Below are 14,682 nucleotides of genomic sequence, written 5' to 3'. Positions count from 1 at the left end.
GGAGAGGTGGAAAAGCGTATGCAAATTTGTTTCACCAGTTCATCCATATCGCATTGCCTTTGGACAATGGGTGTGGATATCTGGCAGCGAAGCTTGGGCATTTTTTGTTTTCGTGGGTGGCGAATAGGTCTATGTGTGGATGCCCCCACTTCTGAAAGAACGGGTGAAGAACCTGTGGGTGAAGTTCCCACTCGTGGATCTGCTGCGTCTGTCTGCTCAGCAGATCTGCCACGGTGTTTTGTACTCCTGGGACGTGTTGGGCTAGGAGAAAAATCTTTTGTGGAATTGCCCATCTCCATATGCTCTGTGCTAACTGAGAGAACTGTGGAGTGTGTGTGCCCCCCTGTTTTTGAATGTAGTACATGGCAGTCATGTTGTCTGTACGAATGAGGACTGCCTTGCCTGAAATCTGTGCCTGGAAGGATTTTAGGGCGAGGAAGATCGCCAGTAACCCCAGATGGTTTATGTGGAGTAACTTTTGTTGCGGCGTCCATGTGCCCTGTGCTGTGAGATGTAACAGATGAGCTCCCCAGCCGGAGAGCGATGCATCTGCCGTTAGGACTATTTGTGGGACCGGGTCCAGGAACGGTCGACCTCTGGAAAGGTTTGTGGTGTTCCACCACTGCAGAGAGCGATGGGTGCGACCGTCTACCAACACCAGATCTGTCAGTTGCCCCTGGGCCTGGTTCCACTGGCGCGCCAAACACTCTTGAAGTGGGCGCATTTGGATTCTTGCATGTGGCACTATAAAGATGCAAGAGGCCATCATCCTGCATAAACACTCTTGCTGGGAGAGTGTGTTGGGATAGGAATTTTTGACGCAGCGCCTGTATTTTTGCAATCCTGGCAGGATTGGGATAGGCTATGGCCTTTGAGGTGTCTATGGTGGCACTGAGATATTGTTTTGTGTGTGATGGTACCAGGTGGGATTTTTGATGGTTCACTGTGAAGCCTAGCTGGTGAAGTAGTTGGACTGTAGCAGCGGTATGGTGCACACACTGTTGGTAGGACGCGGCTTTTATGAGCCAATCGTCCAGATAGGGGAAGACGTGAATGTGCTGTCTTCTGAGATGTGCAGCCACCACTGCCAGGCACTTGGTGAACACCCTTGGTGCTGTTACCCAGAACGGGAGCACCTTGAACTGGTAGTGTTGTCCGTCTACCACAAACCTGAGGTACTTTCTGTGAGATTGGTGTACTGGGATGTGAAAGTACGCGTCTTTCAAGTCCAGAGTGGTGAGAAAGACGTTCTGGGAGAGAAGTGGAAGAACCTGTTGGAGGGTTACCATGTGAAAATGGTCCGAATGAATGTAAGTGTTTAGAGGACTGAGATCTAAGATAGGTCTTAGGGTCTCGTCTGTCTTTGGAATTAGAAAGTACAGGGAGTAGACCCCTAAATTTCGTTGAATTATGGGGACCTGCTCTATTGCCCCTTTTTGGAGGAGGGAGATCACCTCTTGTGTCAGTAGCGCAGTATGTTCTTGCGACATAGGGCGGTGCCTGGGTGGAATGGTGGGGGGTGTAGATGTTAATTCTAGGCAATACCCTGACTGAATAATTTGTGTCACCCATTTGTCTGAGGTGATTGTCTCCCAGACGTGAAGGAAATGTCGTAGTCTGCCTCCGACCGGAGTGGAATGGTCTGGAGGGAGCGGTGGAAATTCATTGGGCAGGAGGTGTGGCAGAGCAGGCGGTATTTGTTTTGCCTCTGCCCTTATTTTTATTGCCTCTGTATCCGTCTCTTTGATAACCTTTTGTGAAGGTAGACTGAGGGGGGGATTTATAGGACGTGGATGCACTGTCCGATGAGTAGCCTCTGCCCTTGCCCCGAAAGGAAGAACGGCGAAAGGACCGCCTGGGAGTCTGTGTTTGTAGGGCTCCCATAGATTTCGCCGTGTCTGTATCTTTTTTCATTTTTTCCAGGGCTTCATCTACTTTAGGACCAAAGAGATGATCTTGGTCGAATGGGTGATTTAGTATAGAGGCTTGAACCTCTGGTTTAAACCCTGAAACCCTGAGCCAGGCATGGCGACGGAGGAGGACACTGGTGTTTATGGCCCTGGAGGCTGTATCTGCCGCATCTAGCGCACATCGTATCGAGATATTGGTTATTGTTTTGCCCTCTTGAATAAGTTCATTAGCCCTAGTCTTGTACTTTTCAGGGAGATGGTGCATGATGGTCTCTAGCTCATCATAGTGCGCCCTGTCGTATCGTGCCAACAGTGCTTGCGTATTGGCAATACGCCATATATTGGCCGCTTGTGACGCAGTGCGCTTCCCTGACGCATCTAGGAGCTTGGACTCTTTGTCAGGTGGGGGTGCTTCGCCTGACGCCTGAGAATTTGAGCGCTTCCTGGCTGTGGATACCACTAGGGAATCTAATGGTGCAGGGCCCTTAATGTAAGAAGGGTCTGTAGGGGCGGCTTTGTACTTCTTTTCTATCCGAGGGTTTAGGGCCCTGACTGGGTCTTTAAAAACCTCAGGGGCATGTTTAATTACGCCCTTTAACATAGGTAGAATAGCAGTGGACCATGTGTATCATCGAAGGTGTCTGGGTCAGTATGTAACTCCACCCCGTGGTAGTGTGCCGCCCTTTGTAACAAGTGGTGAAAACCCAAGGAATCTTCAGGAGGGGATGGCCTAGATGGATAAAGGTCATCCTGTGGGACATCTGGGATGTCCGGATTGTTATAATTATCCCATGGGTCTGGGGATCCAGTAGGGGTGGGATCTTGTGGCACATCTGCTGGATCAAAGTAAGGGTCCCCCAAATCGTCCGGAACAGGGGACAAGGTGGGGGAACGATGAGGTGGAGGGGGTGGAGGTGGAGAGGGCGGAGGAGGTAAAGGAGGTGGGGAAGGCACCCTGAAAGGAGAGGTAGCAATGTCCTTTCTCTTTGGAGGTGGAGGTGGAGGTGGAGCCGGCTTGTCCAAGTGTCTCTTTTTTGAAGACAATGTCAAGTGGCCGGTCTTTGGATCCTTGGTGAGGGTTTTCTGCAAAGGATCCGGTGTGAAGAGCTCCTGTGACACTGGTTGATCGGTCGGCGCCGACTGTTTCGGGGCCGAAGGGTTCTTAGGTTTGTCGAAGGCATGCTTCCTGGGAACCTCCGATTTTTTGGCCGGTGTCGAAAGGGGTCTCGGCACGGAGTGTCGGTGCAGAGGGTCTTGTGATGTTTGGTCGGCACCGGAGCAGGTTTCGGCACCGAAGACTTCGGTGTCGAGGTCGCTGTGGAGGTGGAGGCCGATTTTTTCTTCGGTGCCGAAGGGTGTTTGTCGGCACCGGTGGCCGGCTGGCTCGAGCCCGAGCTGCCGGAAGGCTTCTTTACCGGGCCCGAAGGTGGGGTGTGAGAAGCAGAGTCCTTGGTCTTGCCTAGGCCCGGAGGCGAAGGTGTGACCGAAGCCTTTTTCAGAATAGGCGGGGGAGGGGGAATTGTACTCACGACCCGCTGCGCCGGGGTGATGTCCTCCACATCTGAGTCGTCGGCCTCGGAAGCGCTGACGAGGTCGTCGTCCTTCTGTTCGATGTACTGCCGTCCCGGAGCTTCGACGTCGTCCCCGAAGATGTCGACTGGAGCGGAGGTCGAGGAGTGCGCCATGTTGCGTCTAGCCCGTCGATCTCAAATGGTCTTTCTTGAGCGAAAAGACTTGCAGGCGGGACAGTCTCGGGCCTCGTGTTCTGGGGAGAGGCAGAGGTTGCACACTTCATGGAGATCGGTGTGGGGAAACTTGGACCCACATCGAGGGCACTTCTTGAAGGGAGTTCTTTCCATCAGCCGAGACAGGAGCCGGAATAGGCCCGAAGGCCGCCGTCGACCACGGGAATGAAGAAGTGCCGAAGAGAAAAAGAATAAGATGATTTATGTTTGTTGAAGAAGCTCGATGAGCGAGGATTTGTGCGTCGATCGGTGAACTAGGAAGTTCGGGACCGGAGCGCGAAGTTTTACATCCGAGCCCGATGGCGGAAAAAAACAATCTGAGGATGGAGCCGAAGCCCATGCGCAATACTAACCAGAGGAGGAGTCACCGACCTCGTGACTCCCAAAGACTTTCCAAGAGGAAAAACAAACTGCAAACATCCGGGCCCAACACCAGATGGCGATCTATGCACAGTGTATAATCTGCAGCTCATATGCCTCCAACATATGTTTCTGACAAGGATTTTCCCCTAAACACGCGGAGCCATTTAGTACATAGATGAAGGGTACACCCCAGATAAAGTAATTATATGATTTTTTAAACTAATCATCGTAGAATGAATAAATGATTGCATGGACATACCTTCTGAAACAGAATTGCTTTTCTACTCAAGACAAGTCTAATCCTTGTATTCAGAACCCAGACAAAGAACCACCTTCTGAGCACTGGCGGTTGAGGAATAGGATACTGGGCGTGACCTGGGACGGGGGATATCTGCTGGAGCAGGAAAGGATAAATACACACAGGCAAGTGGACCCTTGAGCTCAGTCTCAAGCTGTATCCATAATGTATGTTCCTCAAGTGTCTAACAAACAGGAAGTGTCCAACCAAATGCCAGTCCCGTTGAGTTGGGTGCACGCAGGAGGCGACTTCCGTTTCACTTTCTAATATGAAGCAGGTGATATTTTCTGCATGGTGTCCCTTGACTTGGGATATACATACCTCCATCCAGGTGAGCACAGGACCACAGTTGATGTTGCTATCTATAATGGCGGAAAGCTTCTCCAGGTACTGAGACAACATCGGCATCAGGAGCTAGAAAAGAATGCAGACTGATGAGAACTAGGTGACCCTCATAAAAAAACATCAACACCAAGTGCTCCTCATTATTTCTAAACATGTCTATGAACATTCCGAGGACAAAGATCCGCCAGGGAGATGCCTCCGTCTCCCGTGAGAAAGATATTTCCTACAGACTCCTCACCCTGTGAAGAGGTGGCCACACGCCTCTCATTCAAGAAGGTGCCAGACTACTTCCTCCCTAGAAAAGGCCAGTCGCGGGTTCCTTCTGGGAAAAGACAGCCAGACAATACTTCCTCTCAAAAGGGAAAAGGCAAAAATCTGCCCACCCACTGTTCCCCAACCACCTAACTGAAGAAGGCCAGACTCCTTTTCATTCCAGGAGGTGGACAGGCACCTCTCCTTTTCACTGTTCCCCAAAATGAGGCCATTCCTCATGAGAAAAGACCAGTTACCTCTGCTTAGAGGCAAAGGCAGCCAGACAGCACTTCCTCCCAAAAGTGAAAAGGAAGAAACATCTGCCCACGCATTGCTCTCCCCACTCCCCTACTGGGAGGTCAGACTACCACTCCAGGTACCTTTAACTCCACGCAGATGCCAGGCACCGCTTCTGCCCCAAGAGGAGAACAGACACTGCTTCCTTCCAAGAATAGAGCAGCTACTACTTCTCCTAATGAGAGAAGAGCAGGATACCACTTCCTCCTACGTAGTGCACAAAAGAACTATCTTTCCCACCCCAGGTGGAGCTCCTGTTCCTTCCAAAAGCTTGTCAAAATCCTCTGAATACCAGAGGTGGTCACGTATCTGCTCCCTCGAGGAGGAGGCAAGACATCTCTTCCCTCCAAGAAGGGACAGAACGCCTCTTCCTCCCAAGAAAGGATCACCAGAGCCCTCTTCCAGCTTTGTCTTATTATAGGCTTTTGACTCCATTCTAGAGGTAAGCACAATGTTCAAAAGAGGCAGCCATGTTCCTCCAGAGTACTCCAATCTGGGATCCACGTGCGAGAGAGATGCGCTCATACCTCAGTGCGATGTCTGATCTCAGCAAACGGAGGCAGCTCCGGCAGTTGGGAAAAGCGCCGGTCGAAGATGCAGAGGTGCAGGTGAGTGTCGAGGTTACGGAACTCGTCATAGCTCCGATGAACTGGCCAGGACTTCCCCTGCAGGAGAGAGGCAAGGGGGATGAGAACTGCGAACGGCCCAAGACAACGAGAAGGACGCATGAAAAACAGGGTCAGACAGAGGAACAGAGTTAGAGAGGAGCGATTCAGATTAAAGGACACATAAGCAGTGATAGGGAAAAGGGGTATGAAAGATACGAATACAAAGAGAAAGGCAAAACACAGCTAGAACTGAAAACACGCAGAGATGAACAACTACTGCGACATGTGGCAAGAGGAGCAAGACCAACACGAGAGAAGAAAACAAATTGGACAAATAGAAGAAGCCTATGTTGTAGGACAATTTAATGAGTTGACTATCCTAAAATATCCGGGACACACCTGGAGTTTCTAATGCTCTTCCACCCTGACCTCCAGCAGAGTTGGAGAACATACAAGTCTTTCAGGAATTCTTAAGCCTGAAATACGTGGCGGTCACTACAAATGTATTGTATTTTACTGATTTCGAGTGATATGTTATCACGTTTGTAAAGTGCTTCACCGCTTCATTAACAGTAATACTGCACCAATGCAGACATTTTCCACTAGTAAATAGCTGGTGTTACTACCCATTAATACTTGTAAAAAGTTGCAGAATCTGCATTTCCACTGCGGGTTCTTCAAACGACGAATTATCTTGTGCAAAACGTTAAATGCATTGAAATACCCCACATCAAAACAGGGAAAACTTAATTTGACTCTGGGGGTCATGGGAAGTTTAGAAAATGGCAAGATGGGATCAAAGACAGCGAGAGAGAGCTACAAACACACAGGGTTAGAGGGGCCTGGGCGGCAGCCCCCTAGGCTTGGGATTGGATGACCGTGGAAGGCAGCCCCCTAGGCTTGAGATTGAATGAGCAGGGAAGGCAGCCCCCTAGGGATGGGATTGGATGTGCAAGGATGGCAGCCCCCTAGGGATGGGATGTGCATGGATGGCAGTCCCCTAGGGTTGGGATTGGATGTGCATGGATGGCAGCCACCTAGGGTTGGGATTGGATGTGCATGGATGGCAGCCCCCCAAGGCTTGGGATTGGATGTGCATGGATGGCAGCCCCCTAGGCTTGGGATTGGATGTGCATGGATGGCAGCCCCCTAGGCTTGGGATTGGATGTGCATGGATGGCAGCCCCCTAGGCTTGGGATTGGATGTGCATGGATGGCAGCCCCCTAGGCTTGGGATTGGATGTGCATGGATGGCAGCCCCCTAGGCTTGGGATTGGATGTGCAAGGACAGCAGCCCCTAGGCCTGGGACTGGATGTGCATGGATGGCAGCCCCCTAGGGTTGGGATTGGATGAGCATGCATGGCAGCTCCCTAAGCTTGGGATTGGTTATGCGTGGATGGCAGCCCCCTAGGCTTGGGATTGGATATGCAAGGATGGCAGCCCCCTAGGCTTGGGATTGGATATGCAAGGATGGCAGCCCCCTAGGGTTGGGATTGGATGTGCATGGATGGCAGCCCCCTAAGCTTGGGATTGGCTATGCGTGGATGGCAGCCCCCTAGGCTTGGGATTGGAGGTGCAAGGATGGCAGCCCCCTAGGCTTGGGACAGGATGGGAAACAGTCTTTACAACGAGGTAAATACATCGCATGCCTTTGCCTTGCATTTTTTAGCATGCATATTTTTACCCCAAATATGCATTTACAATGCATGCCAATACCACGTATTTAAGGTAAATTGGGGGGAGTGGGGATCTCCCCCCACAAATACATAGTTTTTAAATCTAAAAACAATCCGTGGTATTGGCATGTGATGTAAATGCATAATCACGGTAAAACATGTGTGCTAAAAAATGCGAGGCAAAGGCATGCGATGTATTTACCAGCATTGTACCATCGTACAACTGGATTGTATGTACATGGATGGCAGCCCCCTACAATTGGGACTGGATGTGCATGGATGGCAGCCCCCTATGCTTGGGACTGGATGTGCATAGATGGTAGCCCCTTAGGCTTGGGATTGGATGTGCATGAACAGCAGCCATTGACCTTGGGATTGAATGGCCTTCGGCTGAAGACTACAGGCATGGCAGGGATTGGCTGTGACACACACAAGAAGCAGAAACTGGGTTGGTGCTGCACCACAGCCACACTGCATAGACAGTAGACCGTGATTAATGGAGTTGTTGTGCTGCCGAGGATAGCAGGATGCTGGTTGAGCAGAGACTTAGCCCTTCTGCAGAGTTGCTGGTAAAGAGTATGAAAGGGCGTGTGGCTGTAAGCAAGGGGTGAGTAAGGGATGAAATGGAATAGAACAAATGGGGGTCTGTGACGGTTCACTGGTTAGGGGCGGTGACAAGTGCGCTCACAGTGAAGCATGTGCACGCACTCAGGCTTGCGCCCTGGGAACAGCATCCAGCTAAGCAGTACTTGACAGCTCTTTAACGTGAGAGTGAGCAGCAGGCCCTTTCCACAGCAGCCAAAAGGCCCAAAAATAAAGGAACATGGGCAACAGCAACATCCCATTCCAGAAGTAGCACTTTTATTTTCTTTAGTCCCAGACCTCCATGCCGGTACTTAGTTTAAGAAGCCAAAATATACCCAGGCTTGCCTCAGGGGAACTTCAGTAATAGCGCAGCACACCATGATAGTCACCCCTCTTCAAAATGCGCAGAGAGACTAACACTTCATACATAAACCTGGGTCCAGCGCAAAGCCTATTGTAACTGGACAGCTGGGAAGCTGCATGAAAGACCTCTTGTAGCTTGTTTTAACCCTGTTTCATGAAGATGTCAGCCTCATGACCCTTGGAGTCAACTTGTTTGTCCTGGGTACAAGAAAGATCAGGTTGAGTCCTTCAGGCTCTTCTCGGGTCACAAACAGGTTCAGCCTGCTTCCGATATTCCTCAGGGCCCTGAGGAGGGTACTGGGGCGGCTACATTTATTCCTGGCTCTAGCCTGTGGTTGGGGGTGACTTCTGTCCCCTCTCTAAACAAAGGGGTAACATTTTCCAGGGGTTACCCTTCCCACTTCTGTAGCACGTCATGCGTACCCTACTGCAAACAATCCCACAGGGTCTCCGTCTCTCTCTGCTCAAGTCCAAGATGGCGAAACTCCTTCTGCAGAGCCTGTGTGCCCACCCCTAATGTGCAGCCAGGGAAATGAACAACCCCTCCTTTGAGGGCACTTCAAACCAGCTCTAAGGCAGATCTCTTCCGTCTGGGATTAGACCCTGCCTGACCAATGACATGTGCAGGTGTCATCTGACATCCCCCTTTAACAGGGGAGACCACTTTGATGTTAATTAAGCTCATGGTCGTTGCCCAAATAGTCAACCTGCCAGAGGAACAGAAACCCCCCACCCCCCCATAACCAGGCCTTTGTTTCCGCTCTGGGAGAAGTTGTCACTCCTCTTTCAGACCTTGAGCACTCAGAGGGCTGCATTTGGAGGAAAATGCAAATTAGCTTTCAGAGTTTTTAGTCATTAAAAATATAACTTTCTTTTTAAAAGTATGTTTTCCTTAATGTTTCTTAAAAATGCAACTTCACTCGTGATTTGGGCTTTTAATAAATATTACAGAGTACAAGAATGAAATGTATAACCATTTCCTAGCTGAAAATAGTACTATTAAATGTATTAGTGCATCCCAGTGTTCTTCTATGGAACTGCCAGTCTTGCTACAGTGAAAATAAATAGCTTTTGAGATCTAGTAACTGTAAAGACATGCTTAACATTAACTTTCTACATGTCCTACTTTTAAATACCATGCACCCTGCCTTATGGGCTATGATGCATACTTAAGAGTGACTTATTAATATTTAAAAGGAACGTTTAGACCTCTCAAAAGAGATTATTTTGGTAGGTCGAATTGCAGTTGTTAAACTGCACCAGTCAGGCTACAATGGTAAGCCTGAAGCCATGTTTACACTGCCACTGTAGTGGATGATACAATAGGTGCAGCAGTCCACTAGCAGCATTAAGTTTACAGGCCCTGAAAATAACTTGTCCCATATAGTAGGGACTTACAGGCAAGGGAGTAGCCAGCAAATTACAATAACCCCAACTTTGAAATATACCTCAAACGCCATTGGGTGAGCAAAGCAAGTAACCCAACCGACTCTAAATGAGGTCCTTTATTAACCCCTTCTGTTCATCTTTAAGCCTTTCATGTATACATCCATCTTTTCATACATTCATCCATCCTTTCACCATTCCATCCATCCACTATTAGTTTTCTATCCTTCCGCTGCAACTTTCAAAAATGTATACATCCTTTTACCCATCCACTCATCTAGCCATTCTTCATCCATCCGCCAATTCACATTTCTTTTATCAAACTAGCAATCCATCCTTCCACACCTCCATACAGGCGACCATTTATCCAGACTTTTATCATTCCAGCCACTTTCTCTCACTCATGCAAATATTGTTTTATCCTTGCATCCATCCTTTTTACCTTTCCTTCTCGTCAGTTTCCTTATTTTCATATGCCCTTCATTTCGCTCTTCCTTCCAGCCCTCTCTCTTTCTTCCCCCTCTTTTCCTCCTCATTTCTTTGTTGTAATTACCCTTCCTTGCTTGACCTCTGTTATCGGTTTCCCATATTTTAAAGCGCCTTTGTCTGCAAATAGGAAAGGCTCAAATATCTGTGAATGTCAACACCACCCCCGCTTAAGCTGCAAAAGCAGGGGGAGGGGGGGAAGGGGGGGGGGGGAGGTTTCAAAACGCCACTGCTGATAGGTAAGTTAAATATGTCATAAGGGTTATGCCAATTTAACCACGTTAAAATAGTGAGCACAACCAGTTTACCATGGGATAACAGGGATAACGTGCAGAGTTCTACAGCTAGCTAAAACCGATATAGCGAAAATTTCAAGGTACACTACTCAACAGATGGTCATTTCCTAGACTGTCCTTCACCCCTTTCTCGCGGCCTGTGCTCTATCCTCAAGCACTACTGTTTCGAACCTGTTTATTTCCTGTGTAGGTCTGTGGTGTGTTTCTATATTAAGACTCATGATCTCTATAGGTCCAGTTGATCAGAAGTTAGCTGCTGAATTATCCAGCCTCTGCACTGTCATTGTCTAGTTCAGGTGTGACCTGTTGGTTCCCGTTTGTAAACACCCTAACAGTTGCTATTGCATGGAGTGTTCGCTGTACTGTACCCACCAGGGCTATAGAGGCTGCTGCCTCATTAGTAGTGTTTTTTTGTTTTTGTCCTGGTGTCCAGACACTGTGGACTGCTTCTTTTGAGCTAGCAGAGAGCCACAGTAAGAGTGCCTGACTCAGGACAGGGACTCGCATATTCTGTGGTCATTCTTTGTATCCTTAGGGAGACCCCAATGTACCATTCATGACACAGACACTAAACATACAATGGCAAAAGATTAAACTATTGCAGACCTATGTCATCTTGAACTCCAGATAGGAAGTATATCAGGAGTCAAGTATGTCAGAGGTTTTCTATGCAAGCTAGTGACACTGACAACCTAAAACACACACCACTACTGACCTTGGCCCATAATGGGACAGAATCAAGAAAGTGGTGCTACGGTGGAAGAGTGAACCCATCTTACCAGAGAGAATATGAAGTGCTCTTCTGACACTGTAGCAGCATGTAAGAAGGTGCAGTGTGGTGTCTGAGGACTGGTACGGCATCTGTGTTGCAGGGTGAGGGAGGCAGTGAGCTGTAAGATGGAGTAGTCTGTGCGGGTACCATGGATAGGAAAGCTGAGCCAGATGATGTAGGACGCTTTGCAGTTTCAAAGGCCAGGACAACTCTTGCGGAAAGAGGGTGGAGGGTTGAGGCAGCAGAGTGAGAGCGCCAAGGCTAGGACCATTTCTTAATCTGTGAATGGGGACGAGGCTGTATGGGTCTCAAGGCATGGACAGCTTCTGACATGAAGGGTAGACCGCTGTGTAGGTCCCAAGGCAAGGACACATTTTGAACTGGAGGGGGTGATGGCAGTATGGACTCGAGGCTAGGGCAACCTAAGACCTGAAGAGTGAAGGAGGATGTGTGGGCACCAAGGCTAATACAACCTGTGAGCTGCAGGGCGAAGGGGGCACTGCAGGATCCAAGGCTAGGCCAACCTATGAGCTGAAGAGTGAAGGGGGATGTGTAGGCACCAAGGCTAATACAACCTGTGAGCTGCAGGGTCAATGACGCTTTGTGGGTCCCAAGGCTAGGACAGTCTTTGAGCTGTAAGGTGGAGAGGTTGTGTGGGAGTCCCACGGCTAGGAAAGCTACTCAGCTGGAGGGTAAACTGGAAGGTGGGGGAAGACCAGCATGGATTGGCTAACGGGGATAACTCAAATACTGTCAGGGAGGGGTGCTCAACTGTGCTGTTGAGTTGAATCACGGTCCCCTGCTGCACACAGCACCCTCCCTACCTGACATGTGACCTGCACGGCACACACTGGCTCCCCGTCAGCAGCCACCACTGAGGGGTCCTCACTCCGATCTGATGAAACCAGAAGCTGAAACACACAAGAGCACAATGTTAATTCAGAAAGCATCCAGTCAATGCTTTCACAATACAAGAGGCATGTTCAATGGTTTTTCATCAAAAGCAGAGTAAGTAGTAAAAAAGGAAGATGGCTGATAATTATGGGCATTCACTTTATTTTTATTTCAATTCTGGGGCAAATTTTAGGAATTCAAAAACAAAATAAGGGGTGCATACAAATCTCTTATTGTACACACACAGGATCCTGTGCCTTTACCACTGCACAACCACAACAGCTGTATTGGCCCTGTAAATTGATCATAGAGCAATTATAAATCCCACTCAAATTTCAAAATTGTGAAACAATTTAGTGGCTACCAGTATCACAAATGAGCATTAATTCCATGCTATTAATGTAGGCCTAACTAGTCTTGACCCTAAAAATAACTAGACACCCTTCTAGTAAGCATAATAAAATCCCTCAACAGCAGATGACTGCATCCTATTGGTGTGTGGATGGGGATTTACATGGCATCTCCGGCAGTAAGTGCATTAGGGTAACTATGGCTTCCTCCGGTTTACAGCGTAGTTTCCTCCAAAAAGCATGGATCTAAAAAAAACACTCACTCCACAGTGCAAACATAACGTACTCTGTCAGACACACAATGCTTCATACTCGGAGAGGTCAATAATGTGACCAATTGTGCCACATTCCCAAAAGAGTCAGTACGACTCAGTCTCAGATCTACACCAGTGGTGCACACACATAAGCTTCTCCTGCATACATCTGGATACTTCCTTTCCCCTCACTCCAACCAGCATACATCTGTGTGGGTACATATCACAAGGTTCCTACCAGGATGTAAAGGTTACATGTACTAGCAGAATCACAGAAGAGTATGCCAGCCACTGATCTGGCAATGTACACCTTGCGTACATAGCTAACTTCTATGCACCCAGAACAGGACAAAGGCCACCTGTGATATACGCATGTCATACTCGCAACAAGGAGTCCATGTGACAATCTCTCGCCAACTATCCCCCTGAGAAACATGTAACCAGCTCAGGTAGACTCACACCAGGGTGTGCCGAAGCTAGATTCAGGTGTTCATGCCTGAAAGCACAAGGCCCTCACTGACAGTCCTACATCTGCGGTGAACACACTGCTTGCAGCTCACACTGGAGGCTGCTCATCTCCTAACACTCCAGGCATATACAAATGACTTACTTATACAAGCTTCTAATCCAGTGTCTCACTCAGACAGGCCCACATTAAAGCCTACATGACAAGTACTATTGTAGTCAAACCAGGTGTACACGCGAGGCACACACCAACCTGGCGCAGTGAGAAACACTCACAGGGACTACTCCTGAAATGCACAGTCCGACAGAGATGCTCCATGGTGTCAAGGTGACTTCGCAATATAGACTTAAATCTAGGGTGTACATGATATACTCCAGCAGGCTCACACCACATTCACAAAAATACTGCAAGGTGTGCACACAATACACGCCAGCATTATGTTTTGAAGGTGAACAGAGACCACATTGACATTCACAATTCAGTAACTGTAGTAAGTCTTACAGGAGTAACGAGTGGCGAGCAACAGGAAGATTAGCACACAAGAAGAGTGGACCATCCATGTGATGGGAGGTCTGCTGTGCAGATCTGAGGGAATACAAACATACAAGATGGGTGAACTTAAATAGCTCAGTGGGTTATGTGCCTCGTTCAATGATCTGTTGCAATCCTAAGTATAGAAAGTGTGAATTCTGGATGGTCCACTTCGCCTTCTATACTTTCTAGGGTAGATTAAAAAAGTGCCATGCAGTTGTAACATTATCACCTGCTTTATACACAATGTTGTGTCAGTGGCAGGGAACAGAAACAGAGTCAAGAAATATAGAGTTTGAGCTGGACGAGAAGAGGTATTAATAAGGCACATGCTGAATGAACGGGAGAAGGGCTGGAATGAGCAGAGAAACCAGATAATCTAAAGTCAGAGAAGGCAGGGAGGCTACAGCATAGCTGGAGAAAATAATCTTAAAAAACTGCAAAAAATATGCCTCGGGGATAACACAGGTTCTTGAAGGAAACAAATAGATTAGCTGTCACTGTATCACAAAGAGAAAGTAAAACATAGCTGGTGAGTGATTGGGGACCAGGCATGGCAGAGTGTTGTGCCTGGGTGGCACAGCGCGTTGCAGTGGCATGAATTGTGGGTCGAGAAGCAGTAAAGGCCCAGGGGTGTCCATTGTTTGTCAGGGTATGTGGGTGAGCACTAGAGTGCTTTTTAGATAGGGTTGTTTTGCGGAGGAACCAATCGTTTTTTCTTTGACTGCACCACCAGTTGTGTATTTCTAAGTGTGGGGTGGTGGTTAGGGCGTTCATTTGGTCTGTGGTGCTGGGTGGGTGTGAG

The 14,682-nt window shown here is 48.5% G+C and overlaps 1 protein-coding gene and 1 long non-coding RNA gene across 6 annotated transcripts in view; one reads left to right on the top strand and one right to left on the bottom strand.

Moving 5' to 3' along the window:
- ARHGAP33 (Rho GTPase activating protein 33) overlaps positions 1-14,682 on the bottom strand; it is a 472,696-nt gene that overhangs the window by 117,633 nt on the left and 340,381 nt on the right. For all 5 annotated transcript variants that reach the window (XM_085615935.1, XM_085615936.1, XM_085615934.1 and 2 more), the window contains 3 exons: positions 12,207-12,293; positions 5,738-5,875; positions 4,638-4,730 (listed from right to left, as the gene is read on the bottom strand). In XM_085615935.1, the coding sequence (XP_085472061.1) occupies positions 4,638-4,730; positions 5,738-5,875; positions 12,207-12,293 (318 nt within the window). The remainder of the gene's footprint in view (positions 1-4,637; positions 4,731-5,737; positions 5,876-12,206; positions 12,294-14,682) is intronic.
- The window catches only part of LOC146809124 (uncharacterized), a 340,848-nt gene that overhangs the window by 229,014 nt on the left and 97,152 nt on the right, over positions 1-14,682 (top strand). The gene's annotated exons all lie outside the window — the stretch shown is intronic.

The sequence above is a fragment of the Triturus cristatus genome, chromosome 7, assembly GCF_964204655.1.
Source record: "Triturus cristatus chromosome 7, aTriCri1.1, whole genome shotgun sequence".
Classification (NCBI taxonomy): domain Eukaryota; kingdom Metazoa; phylum Chordata; class Amphibia; order Caudata; family Salamandridae; genus Triturus; species Triturus cristatus.
The sequence above is the reverse complement of the archived record's forward strand: the minus strand, read 5'-3'. Positions and strand labels throughout refer to the sequence as shown.